General features: G+C 40.0%; 1 protein-coding gene across 6 annotated transcripts in view; it reads left to right on the top strand.

Moving 5' to 3' along the window:
- CHD2 (chromodomain helicase DNA binding protein 2) overlaps positions 1-21493 on the top strand; it is a 94514-nt gene that overhangs the window by 23885 nt on the left and 49136 nt on the right. For 4 of the 6 annotated variants that reach the window (XM_064480548.1, XM_010975715.3, XM_064480546.1 and 1 more), the window contains 11 exons: positions 5482-5589; positions 7922-8062; positions 8979-9112; positions 10434-10659; positions 12065-12165; positions 13154-13198; positions 13372-13550; positions 15677-15801; positions 18288-18504; positions 20365-20454; positions 21263-21453. In XM_064480548.1, coding sequence (XP_064336618.1) covers positions 5482-5589; positions 7922-8062; positions 8979-9112; positions 10434-10659; positions 12065-12165; positions 13154-13198; positions 13372-13550; positions 15677-15801; positions 18288-18504; positions 20365-20454; positions 21263-21453 — 1557 coding nt within the window. Of the gene's footprint in view, positions 1-5481; positions 5590-7921; positions 8063-8978; positions 9113-10433; positions 10660-12064; positions 12166-13153; positions 13199-13371; positions 13551-15676; positions 15806-18287; positions 18505-20364; positions 20455-21262; positions 21454-21493 lie in introns of those variants that run through there. The other 2 variants (XM_064480547.1, XM_064480550.1) reach the window with 2 other exon arrangements.

The following is a 21493-nucleotide window of genomic DNA, read 5'->3' as shown; positions in this document are numbered from 1 at the left end:
TTTTTTTTTAAGAAATAATTAAAATTTTTTGAGGGACGTATGAGTCTCTGACTATCTGAATTCTATAGCCCATCGTCTCAGAAAAATAATCAAAACTTTACACACAAATTCAGGGGTTTCTTGTGATAAACAATTGTCCATGGCCTCTATTGAGAGCCTCAGTCATATATTCTCTGTTTTAAAGTATTAGTAATCCTTAATTTAAGTATTTGGCCTAAGGCAGAGTAACATGGGTTCTTCAAATCCATTTCCTCATCTCCAAAATAGAGTAACACTTATTCTGCTGACCTAACAGTTGTTAGAAACTACGCTAAGTCAAGTGATCTTTAACATTGCCCTGCCCAGAGTACGTGCGGTTTGCATTTGTGTTTTAAACACTTCGTTAGAGTTGGAGAAATAACTGGAGGAAAGCCTGTGCTTGGCAGCTCGGAAGGCTTTTGTTCTGCCCCAGTCCCAGGGCCTGCTGGTAGGACCCTGTCCTCAGCTGGTCCCAGGCTAAAGGCCTTTTGCGGGGAAGTCCATCATGTGCTCTTTCCTCCACCGTCTGGCTACATCCTGCTGATTTCTTGGCTGGGATCTAAATGGTGCTGTGCTTGAAAACCCGACCTTCTCATTTTAATGGCTTTATCTGTGTATGCAGAAGCCCACATTTTTTTTTTTTGGCCAAAGTGTAACACATCAGGCTTTGTCTTTTGACTGGCTTCTGTACTTAATTTCCCTCTCCTATCAATCCTGAGAGCTCTTCAGAGTTGGCTACTCTCAGAGGTCTTCATGGACCTTTCTTTTCCCTGAGTAGAACCTCTGTGTTCCTTGTGGGGGTTTGTGTCTTCTGTGATCTGCTCTCCTACACCTGGGCTCTTCCTTCGCAAGTGACCATAAGCTGAGGTCATTCCCCTCTTGCTTGTTCGTTTGGGCCCTGGGGTAGCCTCGCTTCTTGCCATCCTCTGGGCAGCTGGAGGGTACTAGGGCTTGTGGAGAACTCTTCTCCTGAGTCAGTTTAATTAGCATCATTAATTAGAGGACGTCCTACTGCTGTTAAGACTCAGGTGGCAGGGCACAGCGCTCCAGGGGCCTCTGGAATCTGAGCAAGTGTAACAGAACCTGGTGTGTGGGCACATGAATTTCAGAACTGAGAGTCACTCAAAGAGAGTGGAAATTTTGAAATATTAGCACAGGGAAATGCTTTTCTGAAACCCTGCATATTGCATCACAGATTTTAAAGTTTTTAAAAGGAGCTTTTTTTTCAAACATGTTTTTTCTTTGGAGTTAATTTCAAACTTTAGAAAAACTGTAAGAATAAAAGTAGTGTGAAGAATGACTGTGTACTTAATCAAGATTTACCGTTGGGTACCATTTTTGCCCCATTTGCTTGATCATTGTGGTGCTCTCTTTGTGTATATTTATGTGTTCACACGTAATGTTTTTTTCTGAACCATGTCAGACTAAGATTCATACATCATGGTCTTTTACCCCTAAGTGTGTATTTCTTATTAACAAGGATGTTATTTTTCATAAAAGCACAGTACAGTTTTTTTAAGTGCATATATATATATATTATATTTTTAACTGAAGTATAGTCAGTTACAATGTGTCAGTTTCTGGTGTGCAACATAATGCTCCAATCATGCATGTATATACACACATATTTGTTTTCATATTCTTTCTTTTTCATTAAAGGTTATTACAAAATACTGTATATAGTTCCTGAAGGACAGTACAGTTTTAATGTAAATAGATTTAACATTACTAAAACACTTTGGTCAAATTCATATTCCCATTTTGTCAGTTGACCCAATGATATCCTTTATAAAATTTTCTGACGTCCAGTCCAGGATCCAGTCTAGGGTTAGATTTTGTACTAGTTGTCAGGTTTCGTTAATCTAGAGCACTTTCACAGACCTTTGCTTTTATGACATTGACACTGTTGAAGAATAAATAGTCTTACAAGGGACAAACTCGCCTTGAGTCATGTGAATTAGCATTTTAAAGCTTAGAAGAGGTTACACATAGTATTCTTACACATTATTGAAAACATTTTTCAAATTAGTTGGCAACATTGGAAATTGAGAGCTGGTATGTAGGAGTCTAGATTTCTAGTTTTTGAGAATAACACTGGCCTTTGTGGCCTTTGGACAGGCCATGAGTTCTTCATTTGTCCCCATTTACAGCCCTTAACCTGGCCCCAGTGGGTGTTTTGAGATTGTAACCCTGGCTTAAAGTCATGCAAATAACATTTTGAGTTTTACTTAACCCACGCATGCTGTTTTGATCATTGAACCCTTTTCCAGGCAGTACCTTTTAATGTTACTCAAATTTGTGAAATGTTGGAGAGGATTTCTGCTGATTCACTGTGATCCCAGTAGTGCTTAACCCCATGGTACAGTGGTTCCAGAACCGTCTCTCCAAATTGGATTTAAAAAAAATATTTCAGCCGTAATCATTTTCCTCTTGGGATAAGTTACTTCTTCCTTGCCCGTGCTTTGATTTAGAAGTCTGTCGCAGACCCGTGACACAGCGGAAGAGTCCTGTTAGCCCTGCGATTCCCCTCTTGATGGGGACCAGCTCCCGAAAGGCATCCTCTTCAGGAAAGGCTACTGAAAATCAGTGAAGTTAAAGCATCTGTTTCCCGTCTTTTCCTTACCTGCCTTCCACGTGGAAGACAAAGAAGTTCCCTTCTCTGAGCTCTTAGAGGCAGCTCCTGAGAAGCCTCAGTGACTCTTAACTAGAGTTTAGCCCAGCTTTATTTAAAAATGGCTTTTGTTCATTCCCCCCTTTACAGTTGCTCAGATGTGATCTGTGTCCTGCCAACCCGCTTTTCCCAGTAAGGGAGGAAAGCTGTACCCAGTTAACTCGCATTCTGACCTTTTCATGTCTGTTTTAATTGCCTTGGGGCCTCAGTGGCCAAATCCTGGTATTTATCTCCCCAGTTCCCAAAATTTGGCAGAAATTCCATTGATTCGCTCTTGGAGCTCCATCTGGCAATTTGAGTCTCCTTTAACATGTCAGAAATATTTTAATCAACAAGTCTTTATTTCAGACTTCTTGTCGTAGCCCTGCTTATAACGTATAGCTTAGTCAAGGAGTCTTCCTCATACAGTTTGTGTTCTATAAAAAGCCAGCAAACTAGGAGTGGACCGCAGCCTCATCTGTTGGAGAGCCCTGTATCTCTGCAGGGTTGAGCAGTAATCTTTTTGTCATTGATGACTCTTTTTACTTTACCCCTTATACAGAGTGACTTAGTACTGCTGATCCTAACTTACTTTTTTTGCCTTGAAAATTAAAATGAAATTTAAAATAATCCAGCCAATTTCAAATACACATGCACACAAACTCATTTAGGCCTGTTAAGCCTCCGATTATTCAGCTCCTCCCAGCATGTGTAAGCCTGGCTTTAATTTTCCTGGATTCGTTGGTCTTCAGTGGATTATGGTTGAGGGCAACAGGGGTTTGACATGTACCAAACGGCTTGTTGTCACTGGGCTTGAGTTTCCCTCTATGTAGGAAGAGGCCTTTGGACCAGTTGATTTGCTGAGTTTTTGTACCTTCTCAAACTAGAAGATTTGGATTCTCCCCGGTTGTAAGTCTGCAGATCTGCAATTTAACTGGAAAACTAGCCTCAACAGTCATTCTCTGTGTTTACTGCTATCTGAGTCTCCTGAAGTTACAGAAGTGGACCTCATTAGCTACCTTGATAAAGATTCTCAATTCCTGGCAGTTATGTAAATTACAAGTGTTAACTTGACTGTGGATTTTTCTCATCTGATCTACTCCCCCTTACGTCCAATGTGCATGTTCTTTCAAGCTTGTTTCCTGTGAAACCACTTCCCTCCTGTTTGACTGTGTGAGCTCCTTCTGAAGGGTGTGCTGTTCTGGACTTGGCCCGAGGGAGACTAGCTTTATGTGCCAGCCTCCCAGCTGGTGGAGACAGCTTCCTTTTTTCCTTGCTGGTCATCACCATCTATTCCTCGGATTCTTTAGCACACAGTTACTGTACTAGGCTCTAGCGAAGGAGAAGAAGGCAGGTACCCAGAGTGTCATTTGTTTTAAAGAGACTGAAGAATATTAGGTGATACTAGTGGGCCTTAATATCTTATCAGTCTGCTTCCAGAAGCACCTACCTGTCTGACAGACTGACATGGCTCACTCTTTGGTTCTTTCTTTCTTTAACAAAGGAGTATCTCTGTCTGCTTTTGTGCTAAGCTCTGCTACAAAGATTCCCTGCCCACAAGGAGTCACGTACTATTAGGGAAATGGATATGAAGCAAGTAATGGTGCCAGCAGAACTTGAGTAAAGTGCAGACAGACGTGCTCCACTGCCTTTCATGGATGACTTGAAATTCTTTTTCCAAGCGTAGGGTGACTCCTGGACTTTTTGGGAAGGTTCTTCCAGTATTACTTTGACCTATTCTCCCATGAAGAATACTGATTTGACTTTGCAATTCTGCAGCAATTGTCTTTAGCATAACCTCGTTTTCTATACACAGACCCAGAGGCACAACGGTAACTATTTTATTTAGAGAGAAAGCCCGTGTTATTTCCTGTTAAGTTTTTCCCCCTAGATATTTCATGCTTATTAGCTATTGTATATGTTCCTTCCTTCTTCCCTGCAAGTGAGAAATGAGCTAAGTCCCTGCGATGTCTTGTTTGGTCTTCAAGTAAATGTCAAAACCCGTTTGGGGCAGGAGGGCACCTATGGGGTATGGCTCTTCCAGTTCTAAGCTCTCAAGGAGCAAAAGAACACCAGTTGTATTGGATAATTATTAAAAACTACTTTGTTAGCTGAATAGATTAGTTAGTAGGTAGTAGGTTTATCATTGAAAAATAATTTTAGGGACTGTTCTGTCAAGTATATTTAACTGAGATATTAAAACGTCCCTAAGATAGTAGTGCTCAAAGAAGTCCCTGCCCAGCGTCAGCAGCATCTGTGAATTTGTTAAAATTCAAATTTTTAGGCCTCACATTAGGCCTCCTGAATCACAAACTGGCTGTGGCCCAGAATTTTTTTTTTTTTGGATCGTGTAGATGCATTTTATTGGTTTTCTTTCAGAATGTGGCCCAGAAATCTTTCAAGCAGCCCTTCAGGTGGTTCTGATCCATGCCAAAATTTGAGAACCACTGATGTAGTATGTATTATGGCTTCAGTCTGGTCAATGCAGTTGTAAATAAAGATAGAATATTAGAGACTTAACAGCATTTTTTTTTTCAAAACAAATAGTTTAAAAAATATAGCCTTAGTTTCCATTTTCACTAATTTTTGTTACCAGACATAAAATAGGAGTAGATGTTAATCACAGCCCAGGAAGGAACACAACTATCATTTAAATAGAGCTAGAAAAATCTCTTTTTAGCATAATATCTAAAATATACATGTTCTGCCTTTCTGGCTAATCGAGTCAAAATTGGTTTTGTCAGATTCTTCAAGCTAAACAGTCTTGAAGAATTCTTTTAGAAAAAAACATTTTGCTTTGCTTTTGATCACAGAGAAAAGTGGAAACGGGAGCCCTCAGAAGATGAACAGGAACAAGGCACCAGTGCAGAGAGCGAACCAGAGCAAAAAAAAGTGACAGCCAGAAGACCTGTCCCCAGAAGGTGCAGTGTTTGCTTGAACATCTCTGCTCCTGGTCCAGCTTGATGTGTGTTAGATTGAGAAGGGTGATGCAGTGCTAGAGCAAGCCTTAATTGATGGGATACAGTGTGTCGTGATCCTGGGTTCTGAATGTCTGGTTAACTTCTTGCCAGCCTGCATCGTTAGATTAGATGACTGGGCTACTTGCACTGCTTTTGTGTGTTTGCATGGTATGTAGCTCAGACTGAATTTTACTGTTTCTTACTCCAGGTGGACTAGTTGTGAGGGGCGAACGTTTCTTCCACTCTTAAAAAAAAGGTCCCTGTGTATCTGACTAGTGTACAAGTCCTTTTTGGGAGAACTGATTCTCAAGTTTAATAGGCTTCTGTTCATATAGTTTACATACAACATTAAGCAGAAAGTCCATGCAGAGAAGACAGTAGGCTGAGATAGCAGGAAACTTTGGTAATTTTTGGTCAGACAGATGGCAGCATAAGGGACTGGTGATGGGGAAAGGACTATAAGAGGCAGAGAGGCCCCAGGAAGACTCACCTCATTGCAGTATTGCTTAGGATGTGGTTGGCAAATACTGCCTTTGGGCCAAATCCTAGCCCCCACCTATTTTTGTATGGCCTGTGAACTAAATATAGCTTTTATAGGTGAATAGGGAACACTAGTTTGGTGACAGGGAAAACTAAATTTGAACCCCAATTAAGTTCCCCTTCAAAAAAAAATTCTATTCTCATTAGTTAGATGTTGTATTACAAAAAATGTACTCCATGATTATTATTTTATTTTGAATTTTGTCAATAAATATTTGTTAAAATTTATTTTCTCTTGTTATGTAAGTACCTAAATATATAAGTAATGACCTCAACTTTGCCTCTTGTCTGAGAAAGTAAAAAAATACTTATACTCTGGCCATATTCCGCAAACGTGTGTCTATCCCTGGCTTAGGATGTTGTACCCACCCCCTTCACCCCTCACCCCAGCAGGGAAATTCACCGAGTGTTGTCTCCTTTGGTCTGAGTTTCAGCTCCCAGGACTGGAATGCCATTCTAGTTCTGTCTTCTCGATTTTACCCTTCATCGACTGAATCCTTGATCATCTGTGTGGTGTTGGTTGTGGCAAGTATGAGAGAAACAGATATGATTATGAGTGTCTGGCTCCCTTTTTCTTCTTTCACCTTTTTAACACCGACGGTGTCCTTGGGGATTTCCTTAGGAGAGCTCCTGGTCTGTGGCTCTCAGTCCTGGTTGCAGGGGAGTCACCAGAGGGGCCATCTGCTCCTTCTGTTCCGTTGGTCTGTGGCAGGGCAGTCCTGCAGGTATACTTTACGTCCAAGGAAGAATATATGTGTGGTCATTTCTTGTCCTTTACTTCCTTTATATAGATGATAGCTTTCCATGCATCTTCTTCTGCATTTTTCTTTCATTATCTTGGAAATCTTTCTGTATCAATACATGAGAAAACTCCCCTTTTTATAGCTACATAGTATTGTTTATGGAACTAGTTCCTAGTTGATGATTTAGTTTTCTAATATCTTTTGTTATTGCATGTAATACCACAGTATACCTTACTGTGCCTTTATATCTGTAAAATCAGTCCCCAGAAGTAACATTGTTATATTTGTAACTGTGATAGATTTTTCCAAATTGCCCACCAAAAAAGTACCATCAGCAACATGCCATATGTGTCTATTTATGTCAGGTGATCTTGAGGAACATTTGAGAACTGTTGCCTTAGAACCCAGAGTCCCTTGGAATCTGCCAGGAATGAGTTCCAGGACCTCCCGTGGATACCAGAATCTGCAGATACTCAAGTCTTATATAAAGTGGTGTAGTATTTTCATATAAGCTATACAGACCCTCCTGGATACTTTAAATCATTTCTAGATTCCTTATAATACCTACTACAGTATAAATGCTTTGTAAATAGCTGTAAATACAATGTAAATCACCGCCAGTGCACAGCGAATTCAAATTTTGCTTTTTGGAACTTTGTGGAAATTTTTTTTTCTTCCATATCTGGAAAATATATATCAGTTTTTGATCCATGTTTGGTTGACTCTGCTGCTGTGAGACCCGTGGATGTGGAACCTGCAGATGCGGAGGGCTGACTATATCTCCTGTGAATGACTGAAGGGTGTTAGCAATAGAATCACTTTCATGGTGAAAATGCAGATTTCCAGTGATTTGGAATCTCAGGGAAAGCGACCTAGGAATAGACCTGTCTGACATTCCCCCGGCTAACCCTAAATATGAACCCTGCTCTGAGACAGAGCAGATTATGTTATGTAGATTTGAAGTAGACACCAAGTGATAAAGACTTTGCCATTTTTCTTTCTCATTTTAGAACAGTGCCCAAACCGCGTGTTAAAAAGCCGCCTAAGACTCAGCGTGGAAAAAGAAAAAAGCAGGAGTCTTCTGATGAAGATGACGAGGACGATGAAGCTCCCAAAAGGCAGACTCGTCGCAGAGCGGCTAAAAACGTTAGGTAGGTGATGCCCCGGAAGGTTTCATTAGAGTGAGTGAGGGTGGTCGTGTAGTTGGCTAGGGCTTGGTTCTGACTCTTTTAAGTCCAGGATTAGGCATTTGATAGGCAAAAATGATGACCAGTGTCTTAAGGTTGTGTTCAGAAATCTGGTCAGGGTTCTTGCAAAAAGAATATGGAAAGAATAGCGATACATCATTGGAGGCCTTCATTCCTGTAAAGAGAACTGCTTTAAGTTCATGTTCCACTGAGGTGGCAGTGATGTGATCTTCATTTCATAACATCCTTTTTCAGGAAAGACATTTGGATTGTATTCTCACTTCTGAATTACTCTTATTCAGACAAATCCTTCCAAGTTTCAGCTTATGTATTGTTATTTGGATATAATAATTTTATCAAGCTTACTGATAGGATATAAGGCATTAATAGAAAATGAAAGGAAGGAACGGCTATATGCAAACATACATATTCTACTTCATATAAATCAAAGGGCATTTAACTTTCTTTAGAGGATACGTAGGTTTCTTTTGGTCTCCTAAGAGATGGTGAAACTGAATCCTGACTTTATTAATAACCTGTCAAGTGTATCCAGTTAATAATTTGAAAGCTAGGGCTAGGCTTTTGGTATGTTACTGTGTAGCTTAGCACTTTTTCCTCCTTCAGTTGTACTGCATCCAGGATTGTGTTTTTCTCTTGTGTAACTTCCAAACCATTTGTTGTTAATAAATCTACGAACATGCATTGCTACTTTTAAGTAGGAGAAAAGAACTTGGAGCGCACTTTATCTGTGGCTGATCTATAAAACAGCATTGTGGAGCCAGAAGAGTGTGTTTCCTCATTCTAAGGATGTTACTGTGTATGGCGGTGTTTGAATCTGAAAAGATAGTTTCTCACTTACTTGGCCCTATTCCTCATGCAGTTATAAAGAAGATGATGACTTTGAGACCGACTCAGATGACCTCATTGAAATGACTGGAGAAGGAGTTGATGAACAGCAGGATAACAGTGAAACTATTGAAAAGGTCTTAGATTCAAGGCTGGGAAAGAAAGGAGGTATGTGTCTTTGGGGAGAAAATTACTGTGGTTTTTTTTTTTTTTTTTTTTTTAAACAAATGTTGTCCTTAAATGTACAGCAGGCTCCCAGAAACACTTCACATTAGCTATGGTGGGCAGCAGATGTTATGGCAAGGAATCCAGATACTTAGACGCCGGCATGGAGTTAAGGGTCATCGGCATGGAGTTAAGGGTCATCGTCTCAGGCATGAGGAAGAGTTTACTTTTTGCCAGATGTCTTAATTCCACCTGTGGCCTGGGGGCCCTTTCCCATAGCCTTTGCTTTTAGCTCCTTGCATTTCTTTGGCTCCTCTTTCTGTTTCTGCTTGAATTCCTCATCTTCCTCGTCCATCTCCTTGGCCTGCTTCTTGGGTTGCTTCAGGGCTTCTTGTTGCCTTTGTGGCCAGACCTGGCTCTGCTGCCCCTTCCCAGACCCTGCTGTTGGAAGCCGGCAGATCACTTTTCATCGCTGCTTAGTATGGCCCAGATTTTATCGATTCAGCTCTGAAATGATGAATGTTTGTTGTGAAAAGTGGAACTTTTCCTGACCCAGTCTTCCTGTGTCAGAACTGAGACTATAGGGCTGGGTCCCACATGTCTTTGAGATTTTAAAATTAAGCTAGTTAAAGATGTGTTAGTTTCTTAAAAAAAAACAGTGATGTAGCAGATTCTTGCTTATTAACGTTAAATACGTCTACATTTAGTTCGTTGTTTCTGTGTCTCCTTATGTTAAGTGTCACGTTGGTTAAATACATTTTAGACGGCAGTGAAAGAGTTTTTTGTGTCCAGATTGAAATATCTCATAATAATTCCGTTTTTTAAAATAATCTTCCCATGTGGGAAATAACAAAATGATACCTAATTCCTTTTTCTTTGTCTTTTTTTTTCTTTCTGTAATCCGGCCTCACTTGAGAGAATTAGCAGAGAACTTTGGGTGGAGGGATAATTGAGGAGATTTTTAGTTTTCTTACCTTATTCTTAATATTCCTGGAGAGACAGATTTGTTTTCTGAGTTAGTAGGGACCAAAACAAAAGGGTGTCGCTGTCCCTTTTTTATTGTATTTGGACACAAAGATTTCTTTGATTTTTCACCAGCAAACTTTGGAATGTTTTAAATTGTAAAAGTAGGGTTTTAAATTTAAAAATACCTACAATTATTGATCGTGTTCATTGTGTATTGTTAGTGAATTTTTGCTTGTTTGAAATCGAGGGGTTTTGGTGCTTCATCCAAAATGAGACTCTTTAGACAATTGTGTCCTTGTGAAACTTTTCAGTGTCTAGTTTAATACATTTTTTAAAGTTTAACTGAATCCTTTTGCAGCCACTGGAGCTTCTACTACTGTCTATGCGATTGAAGCTAATGGAGACCCTAGTGGCGACTTTGACCCTGAAAAGGATGAAGGCGAAGTCCAGTACCTTATCAAGTGGAAAGGCTGGTCGTACATCCATAGCACGTGGGAGAGCGAAGAGTCCTTACAGCAGCAGAAGGTGAAAGGCCTAAAGAAGCTAGAGAACTTCAAGAAGAAAGAGGATGAAATCAAGCAATGGTACATCATCTGTCCTGGATTAAAGAAATGTATCTGCTGCCTGGGGGAAGGGGAGGTTTTTAAATAGTGCTGGAGAAACATGTCTATTTGGGGTATCAGATTTTGCTTCTATCATCTGAATGAGCACGGAGGCGTCTGCAGTTACGTTTTATAAAATTGTGACCTGAAGACACTGTATGTTCTTTGCGTATAGCCAGCAAATTTGTAGAGTTTAATAATAGTAACTAGCTTATGGAGCATTTTTCACACATAATCTCTTTAATCGTCACAGTAATTCTACGAGATTGGTACTGCTGAACCAAATTTTACGGGTGGGAAGAGTGAGATACAGAGCAACTCGGGAGTGGGCCCAGGATTGGGATTCTGGCAGCCTGAGTCCACAGCTCATGTTCTTAAGCACCTTGTTACTTTTCTGTGGTTATGCTGGGGTAGCTTAGATGGCAGGAAGTAATAGTCTAGAACTCTGGGTTATGATTCATGCACTTAAAACTAATCTTGGTTATACACAGTTTGCAGAAATGATGTGACAGAAATGATTAGGTAATTTCTGAAACTGTGATAGCCTGTTGGGTTTTTAGTTTACTTCCAGCTGTGCATGTGTTGGGTTGCATACGAGAAATATGTGGGGCAGTAGCACACACCAACCTAAACTGACTAATGAGAAATAGCAAGTTCCTAACATTACAGTAATGACCCTCAAAAAAAAAACCCCCCAAAATATAAAAACAAATTCCCCCTGAAGATGTATCTGTCAGTGTTGCGTGATCAGGTTATGTTGTGTTAGGAACAGGGACAAATGGGTTCCATTTCCTGCTTTATTCCTGTACAAAAAGTGCTACTTCAGTAAAACATGTATTTTTCTTTTGAGTCAAAAACAGAATACGTACCCCTAAGGCGGGTATGTTGTAAAGCGATTATAAATTTTAAGTCCTCAGAAGTCCAGTAATACTCAGGTTCTGGTTGCTTGTGCTGTCCTTTAATAACTAAGAATAATTAGTTTTCAAAAAAAGCTGCATTTAATCACCCCTAAAGCTCATACATAGATGAAAAAAGGCATGTTTTCTTGTAAATCTGGAAGACCATTTTATTGTCCTTATCTCTGAAGATACATGAATTTATCACATAAGATCACATGAATTCATCACACAAAATAGTTACTTTTAAAATGTTTCTTCGTAAATAGGCCACATCATGAGGAGGAGAATAACTGGTCTGTCCTTCAGTCTGAAGTTTTCAGTGTTTTCTGCAAGTAGCATATGTTTTTTGTAAAGTCTCTGGTCTAATTATTAGTAAAAGATTACTGAAGGGACAAATGGAAGTGAAGACTGTTTCCTTTCCTACCTTGGCTTTGCTTTGATAGATGTGTATGAAAAAAATGTACTTTTTCTGCCTGCCTTCTGTTCAGGTTAGGGAAAGTTTCTCCTGAAGATGTGGAATATTTCAACTGCCAACAAGAGCTGGCTTCGGAGTTGAACAAACAGTATCAGATCGTAGAAAGAGTAATAGGTAAGTACGTGGAAACTCACTTAAGCAGGGTTTGAGCTCCAGGAATAAGGGAGCTTTTTCTTTTGGGAGTAATGTGTATTAAAAAATGAAATTTTGTGGGCGTATTTGATGAGAATAGACAGATACCTAGACCTACATTTATTCTGAAGGAAAAGCCAACAAGATTTACTGGTAAATTCGGATGTGGGGGCTGAGAAGGAGGTGGTGGGGATGATGCCAAGGGTTTTGACCTGAGCAAATAGGGTAATTAGAGGTACCATTTGCTGAAATGGAAAGATTAAGGGAAGAACTGATTTTTGGAGTGGAAATCAAGAGCCTAGTTTGATATTTGTAAGTGTGATATACTCCTCAGCCATCTAAATAGGATAGTACTGTGAAGGCTGTTGCATATATGAGCGTATGTGAGTGGAGTTTAGAGCTCTTAGTCTGGGCTGGAGATCTAAATTTGAGAATTTATCAGCATATAGATAGTATTTAAAGCCTAAGGTGTAATGAATCATCAGAAATGTACACATGGTGAGAGCATCCCAGCTTTTGGCAGGCAGGAAGAAGCCAGAGAGGAGAGTGAGAGGCAACAGCCAATGAGATGGGAGGAGAGCCACTGGGGGCGTGGGGTGCCGGGAGCCAGGTGATTCCCACGCTCCGGGAGGAGAAGGGGCTGCGTCCTTTAATTTGGCAGGAGGCCTGGCACTGTGAGATGGATCCAAGAAGTGGTGGGGATACAGGCCTGATGGGGTGGCTTCAAGGGACAGTGAGAAGACAGAGAATACAAACAACTCTCCCTGGGGAGTTTTACTGTAGAGGGGGAACAGAGAAATGGAGTGATCGCTAGACAGGACCGTGAGAACAAGACTGCTTTTTCTTTTCTTTTTTTTAAGATGTGAGATAGTGGAGTATATTTGTAGTCTAAGCTGTAGGACCTAAAATGTCATGCTTTCCTTGTTTTGTCACTTATGGTGATAACTTACCTAATTTTCCATTTATTTAGCTGTGAAGACAAGCAAATCTACACTGGGTCAAACAGATTTTCCAGGTAAGCAAGAGATCTTGTTTATAAATGCTGTTTAGCATTTAAGAGCAGTTCATGTTTTGCAGAGTATTTACAGTTTTGTCACATAACATTTCATTGGTTACACATAAAACAGAATGTCACTCCTCTCCTTTAATTGACAGTTGCTGATCTATAAATTTTTATATATGAAATAGCTCACAGTCGGAAGCCGGCACCTTCCAACGAACCTGAATATCTATGCAAATGGATGGGACTGCCCTATTCAGAATGCAGCTGGGAGGATGAAGCCTTGATTGGGAAGAAATTCCAGAGCTGTATTGACAGCTTTCATAGTCGAAACAACTCAAAAACCATCCCAACGAGAGAATGCAAGGTGTGGTGAATGCTGGCTTTTGCATTTTCAGGGGAAAGGTGGTTTGCTACAAAGGACTGGTCACATAGATCTTGGGAAGAGAAAATACTACAAAAGTACACGATAATTCCCGTTTTAAAGAGAAACCTTGACATCAAAGGAAAATAGTGAAAACAAAAGGAGAGGTTGGAGGGGGAGGGTATAGCTTAGTGGTAGAGCAAATGCTTCGCACGCACTAGGTCCTGGTTCAATCCCTAGTACTTCCATTAAAAAAAAATAATAAGTAAAAATAAATAAAACTAATTACCCCTCAAAACAAACAAACAAAAAACAAAACAAAAAGGAGAGGATGAATTAAATAGTGGCTTTGCTGACTTCATTCTTACTATTTACAGAGTCAGATATACCTAATTAAGAGATATTGTGGAGAATACTTGAAAGAATTTAAGCACTTTAAAGAGAAGTGACTGGAAAGGGGAATGTCTCTGAATTCTAGATTAGAAACTAAATATACAGGCTCTTTTATTTGCTGGATGGGTTGTGCAGATCCTTTTCTTTCATTGGAATTCATTTTCTGTATAAAGTTTGTGTTTTGGGTCCTCAATAATAAAAGTATATGTGAGACATAGACTCTGTCTCTGAGAAGTTGACATTCAAATTCATGGCACCGGACCTCTAAGCAGAGTGTAACTGAAGGTCCGTGAGTGTTATAAAGAATATGTACAGAGCTAGAAGTCCCCGAGCCCCAGTGGTCATTGAAGGGGTTTTAAAACAAGAGGAAATTGTGGTCCTTTAAGTGCCCTGGTCCTCGAAGAGTAGACTGGAAGTGGATAGACAGAAAAGGGGAGCCCAGGTTATTGCCCTCTTATGGAAGATACTAAGAGAAAGATGTTCTAGTGCAGTAGGAAGACTTCCAGACCTCAGGGTTGGAAGAGTGGGGAGGTGATCTTGGAGATTCAAAGTGTGTATGTCTTGAATACCTTGAAGGGTGTTTTGACTTTATCTTGTGGATATAAATCAGCCTACCCGCCTACCCACCTACCCTCCTGAGTAGGACAGCAGGCAGGGAACAGTTTTTCACTTGGAGAGCTTCGTCTAACAGCAAGCACGTAGGAGACTCTATTATAGAGTAAGCAGTTATTAAAGCCAGAATGTCCTGCCAGGAAGATGTCCATGAAGGAAGAATTAGTGTGGAGACTAGGGAAGTAGCTGCAGGTGGGGAGGGTCGGAGGGGAGAAGCACTGTGGAGGAGACTTGGCGGAAGTGGACAGCCAGTGTTGGGTGGGTGCGCGTGAGGCGTCTGATTCCATTTCCTGCCAGGTGCTCCCAGAGGAGAGCTGAAACTGTCAGCAGTTCCCTTAGCAAACGCATTATTAGGAGGATACTTCTCAAAACGGGGCACTGATTCCACAGAGTGCTAATCTTCAGAGAAATGCTCCCTGGAAAAAAAAAAGACTGCTGTGGCCAAATGACTTTGGGAAGCATTCCTGAATGAATTTCTCCTGTGAGTTCACAGCATACACAAGCATGTTAGACTTTGAAAAGTTATGAGCAATGACGTTTATATAACTTTTTAATCCATTGTTTCCCAAACTGATTTGGCCACAGAATCCACATTCGCAAACCATAGAGACATGGCTTTACTAGACTCCAATTCTTCACACCTCTGGAGGTAAAAGCAGCTTCCTTTCCTTCAGAAAACCAAACTCATACAGTTAGGGGTTCAAGGTAGGTGGGCTGCATTTCAGAATTTGCAGATGCTGTTTTGGTAAGGTTCTGCTGCATTTAGCATATATCCGACCAGGGGCATTGTTTTGTGCTGTTTAGAATAAGATAACATTAAGATGAAAATAGGGGACTCACTGCCATACAGTAGAGATGACATAAAGTAAGTGCTGTTTAATGATGTTCACAAACTTAGGTCAGAAAAGGAGCAATAACTAAAGAATATTTCAGAATGCAGGGACTCTGGGAATATAGACCACGATGCGAAGGCTCAGGTGGGTTGGGTGGGTTGGTGCCTCAGATGTGAAATTTAAATCTTTGTGCTTTTGTGTAGAGCATAGAAATCATGGCTAGCATTTTAACATAGGAACAGGAAGAAGGTTTTCTTCAGACCTGGACTTTTTTAAAATTGTGTTTTTCAGGCCCTGAAGCAGAGACCACGATTTGTGGCCTTAAAGAAGCAGCCAGCATATTTAGGAGGAGAGAATCTGGAGCTCCGTGATTATCAGCTAGAAGGTCTCAACTGGCTTGCTCACTCCTGGTGCAAGTAGGTAGAGAAATATGTTTGAAATTTTCTTCCCTGTTTCTGGCCTTTTTTATTGTTAGATGCGAAGAATTCCTTTCTGTTGTATGTTATAGAAACAAAAAAATTTGTGATTGGGAGCAGTTGCTTTTGGGAGTTTGTTTGTGTCATACCAGGTTAATGTGAAATAAAGAGTACTTTCTTACTGAGTTACTTGAGGGGAGGGGGCGGTAATTTGTCATAGCCAGAGACTTGTGTCATAATACGTTGTTCGTAAATATAAATAGCAAGACAATTTGCCGAAATCTTTGGTATGGAAGGAAGTTATTCTCAGATGAAAGAAGAAAATGTCTTTTTAAATTCAGTTTTCTTTCTAGGCCAGGGAAACCTTTAACTTAATTTCATATAGTGGTGCTGAAGAGTGTGTGATCTCCCCTGGCACTGTTGCCCCCCAGTTGCTGTACTGGCTGTTCCGTTTAGAGGAAAGTCTTTGACTGTTGAGCCTGTGAAATTATCCTTTACTTTTTATAACAAGATCACCGTAGTCTTGTGGGGAGGGGAGGAGATGAGACAGTGATAGCACTTGAGGTTTAAAGGTACTTTGAGGCTGTCCTCATAAATTTTATTCACCGAATTCAATTGAAAATTCAAGTATTCCCTAATTATTATGCCAGGACCCATGTAGGGCTTGAGAATTTAATAGTAAACCAAGACAAGACAGGACCTTCCTGTCCTCAGGGAGCATACAGTGTAAGAAGTACCTTTAACGTCTGTCTACAAGTTCCTTCTCTCATATGCGATCTCCTAATTTCTTCAGTGTTTTATGGTAAAGCAAGAATTCTTATCCCAGAATTAGACTACAACCTGAAAGTAAAAACGTAACATGCAAGCTGCTTTTCTCAATGCCGAAAAGATGGTTTTTATTTACAGAGACACATTTACAGTGACTGTTTCCCCGTTGAACCAGTTGATTCATCTGCTACTCTTTGTTCTGTAAAAGCTCATATAGTATTTAACACTCAGTTGTGAGAATCAGAGATCTTGAGGAGATTCAGCTTGTATGACTGAGAATGGAGGTCTGATGGAACTATTGTTCTAAACTGCTTGAAAACTAATTTTGTTTCAGAGAGTAGTGAGACCTGGCCTTTTTAAAGGACAGTTACGAAGCTCAGTGGAGCCTTAAGAAGTTGTGTCATCTAACTTTACTCTTACGTTACATTTGAGGGCTCCTTGGAGCCCCTGGCCAAAGCACACCGTGTTTCCTGTGCAGTCCTGAGCTAGCGTTTCCTACTTTAAACTAATTCAGAGTCAGCTGAAAAGGCTCCAAGCAGCTGCCAGGCCCTGGTCATGGGAACCTTGTATTAAGTAACGTGCTGTTTTGGTCTGATTCCATAAAACCAGGGAAATCAATCCAAACCTACTCTCGTGTGTATAAATGGGCAGTGGCAGTTTGCTAGGGAGAGGAAATGTTGGAGAAAATTGACCCCGTTTCCTCCCCAGTAGTGTGAAAAGGTGAGAGAAATATGAGGAAAATGACTCAGAAGAATCTCTTCTTAGTAGATTGTCTTGTTTTTCTAATCAAATTGTCTTTAATTTGAATTTTGCTTTTAGTTCTCTCTGGTTCACTGATAAAGCATATGCTATGTATGTATAAACCTTCCATGGCCTGATTTTCAAGAACTTTTTAATGTTTGTAACCTTACGTCCATACATGCATTCTTAATTTCCTGCCAAATGGGCTGTTTTCTATTTCCTGAATGTACTTTCCTAACTCTTGCTATTTCTTTAACTTTTAGTTAAATTTATTAATTAAATTTAAAAATTTTCCTTTTACCTGGACAGTCTTCCTATTCATGTCCTGTCGAAATCCAGCCCATCTCCTAGAGCAGTATTTCTCAAAGTGTGGTCCAGGGAATACACCTGTGTCACAGTATCCACAAGTGCTTGTAAAAATACAGATTCCCAAGCCCCTTCCCAGACACTGATTCGGCAGGTCTGGGATGGGACTCAGACGTCCGATCTGCAGCCTACCCCTCTGTACACTAACGTGTTTAAAACGCGCTCTGTGCACCCTCAGCACGTGGGTCTGGGGAGTAGTGGACAGGGTTCACCAGCACTGGGGGTGGCCCCTGCTTTCGGTAGTGATGGATCCCAAGGTCATGTGCTCATGTACACCAGGATAACAAAACTGCCTGCTCTGTTTCAAGGGGTAGATGCACGAGAGCAAAATGCAAGATAAGAACGAAGTCTGAAGAGGCTCTTGCAGTAACCTAAACCTTGACTGTACTTAGATTACCTGTTATTCCGCTCTTGATAGCTTCAGCCTTCTTCTTACGTAGGAGACTTGATCGCAGTTGAGAGGAAGGACGTCTGAGGCTCGCGGCCGACGTCTTGCTCGGTGACATCATGAGGCATTGATAGCACTGCTGTTTGTGCACATACTGTTTTGTGTTTTGTGTGTATGTGTGTGAGCTAATGATTTTTTTGTTTTTATTTTCTTCTTTCTGCAGAAGTAACAGTGTAATCCTTGCTGATGAAATGGGCCTAGGAAAGACCATCCAGACCATATCATTCCTCTCCTACCTGTTCCACCAACACCAGCTGTATGGCCCCTTTCTTATAGTCGTCCCTTTATCCACCCTCACCTCATGGCAGAGGGAGTTTGAAATCTGGGCACCAGAGATTAACGTAGTGGTTTACATAGGTGACCTGATGAGCAGAAATACGGTGTGTAAACAAAAAGAATTGGGATAGAATCTGTGTTATGAATGTATTTTGGAAATTGACCAATTATAGTTTTTAGTAAAATTATGATTCTGACACTGTGTTATGCCCCTGGCTTTGGGAGATTAATGTATCGCAGAAATACAATTCAAATATTCTTTAAAACTTATGCTTATTATGTAAAGAAATGCAGCAGCAGTACATGAATGGGAATCTTAGCTGGGGTTGCAGTATTAAGTCTTTCTTCTCTGCCTTCTGTACTTCTAAGACCACTTTATAAAGGATTATAAGATAGAAATAATACCTTGTTTAATGTTCATATTACTTTCGCTGAGAAGAGAGTTATTACTGAAAATAATCGAGTTTTTAGAGTTTGTTTCCTATCCTTTTAAAATGGTGAGGTTGAGCAACTTACAGGAAAGGAATGAAAGGACAATGAGCCATTTCAGAGCCGCAGAGATGAGAATTATTTGTCTGATATCAAAGTTAACTTGAGCATCAGGAACTTAGAACACACGGACTTAAGTTTATCTTTGTTTAGCAAATCTTTTCTTGATAATGACTAACTTTTTAAAAAGTACTTGTTATGTGCCAGACCCTCTGGGTGCTTTATGTGTATATTACCTGTGATTCTCATGATAGTCTTCAATGTAAATGGTACTCTTTCCAACTGACTGAGGAAGAAATTAACTCAGAGAGTTTAACACTTGTCCCCAGGCCAGCTGGAATGTGGGCTTGGGACAAGGAAGTGTCTCGTCCCACACCTTTCCTTTTCCACCACTGTATGTGTGTTGGAGTAAAGTGTTTCTAAGAGATTGCTTATAATAAGAGCAAGCCATCAGGAATCCTCAAATCTTAGAGATGTTACAACCGTATATTATCATTGCTAATTCAGATTTATTTTTACTAAATATTTTCATTTAAATTGTCTAATCTAAACTCTGGTAGATTTCATTGCCCTAGTTTTGAGTTTTTAACTATATGGTAGTTCTTAGATTTGTTAATCCATTTGTTAACCATTAAAAATGAGAAAAAAAAACTTTCTAGATTATGCAAAATGGCTTCAAGCACTGAATTCAAGATGAGGACAAAGAAAGTGAACTTTGAAAAAAAACTGTGGAGTCAGGGACATTATCTTTTCTTTCCAGTATTCCTTTTCTTTGTTCTTTCTTCTCACTTGGTGATCACCTGCTCTCTTAGACCTGTTCTCCAGCTCCTAACTTCACAACCCACCTGTAGGAGCTTTGTCATGGGCCATTGTGCTTGCTATGTGTCCAGTTATGTACATTATACTTCAGTATGAAAGTGTTAGTTTTTGTGTTAGTTCACATTGACATTTTCATTCATATTAAATTATATTTTCATCCTGTAAGCCTCCCTCTCCTTTTTCTTGGGGGCCACATCTTTCCGTTATATGATTACTGAAATTTCTGGCCAAGCCAGAGACTGGAATTTGTTTTACTTCCTAACAAAAAAGTATGCCCTATCCAAAAAGTTCAGATTATATTTCCTAAAGAAAACTCTCATTCTGGGAGATCCCTAGATAAGTTCAAGTCACCAGGGTTTAATTACTGATGAAATGCATTTCTTTGATCAGATGTATCAGGGGTGGGGGGCATGGGGAGGTGACAATTTATTTATTTGAGAAGTTCTGATAATAAAGGTTTTGCTGTTCAGTAGATCTTTTACTTCTCTTACTGCTCTATACTTCAGTTATTTAGATCAATTTAGAATGTATAAGGTATTCATTAAATTCTAATCAGTTTTATTTGACATATTTCTATTGCATCTGTCACAAGACTAGCTGGTGATACAGAAAGGTAAAGGTGGAAGTTGTATCTTAATTACCGTTTTCTTTTATAGATACGAGAATATGAATGGATTCACTCTCAGACCAAAAGGCTGAAGTTCAATGCACTTATAACAACATACGAGATCCTCTTAAAAGATAAGGTGTGTAGTTGGTAGCTAAAAGGCTGGATTTTGGAGTACAACTTGTCCAAATGGTGGGGTCTTTGCCTCCCACTTGCCATGTTATTTTTCTTTTCTTATTTAAAAGAACAAATGAGTAAAAAACAAAAACTATAAAGAATATTAAGTTTATAAATTAAAAAAAACAGAACCTTAACAGTTGAAGGGTCACCTAATCCAACTGAATTAAACAGGATGAAAGGGTATTGAGGCCAGTAACTTAGGAGATTCCAGTCAGTCATTGGAAACTGGTCTTGAGTGCCATCATATTGCTAAGCATTTCTGTAGAACAGATGTTGTGACTGGTCTCTGTGAGGGGGACAGAAAAATGAAGCTCTTTAAGTTATCTCCTTTGTACAGTTACTAAGAATGTATAAGTATAAACAGTTCCACTTGGTGGCTCTTGGTGTTTCTGTGCTTCAGGGTTGGGGTGGAGAGTAGGCGGAGAAGACTCTTCGTTAAGGAGAGACTGCAAAATCATGTGGTTTTTGTTTTTGTGTTGTTTTTGCCCAGCATACCAGTTCTTGCGTTTTTGCTTTGAGGCACGCAGCAATACCTGGCATAAGAGACCCCCCTATACCTTTTGACAGTGACCTGCCCTTCTGCGTAGACACCAATTTGGCCACTAATAGAATAAACAGAAGAGTCCTGAGGGACTTTAAGTCAGTGAAGAATAAATGTTCCTATGTGTACCTTTGTGATGGTTTTTGTACAGAGATAATTAACACTTGCAAGTGCTTTTGGGTTCCCTTCTGACCTGGTGGCTCGTTCTGTTTTGTTTTTACTTTAGACTGTGCTGGGCAGTATTAACTGGGCCTTTCTGGGAGTGGATGAAGCCCATCGGTTGAAGAATGATGACTCTTTATTGTATAAAACTCTGATTGATTTCAAGTCCAACCATAGGCTCCTGATTACGGGGACCCCTCTTCAGAATTCCCTGAAAGAGCTCTGGTCCTTGCTGCACTTTATTATGCCGGAGAAGTAAGCTCCTTCCTATGTGTTTCAAAAGATGCTAGAATGT

Source organism: Camelus dromedarius, chromosome 29, assembly GCF_036321535.1.
Source record: "Camelus dromedarius isolate mCamDro1 chromosome 29, mCamDro1.pat, whole genome shotgun sequence".
NCBI lineage: Eukaryota > Metazoa > Chordata > Mammalia > Artiodactyla > Camelidae > Camelus > Camelus dromedarius.
Note: the sequence above shows the minus strand (reverse complement) of the source record. Positions and strands in the feature narration are given on the sequence as shown.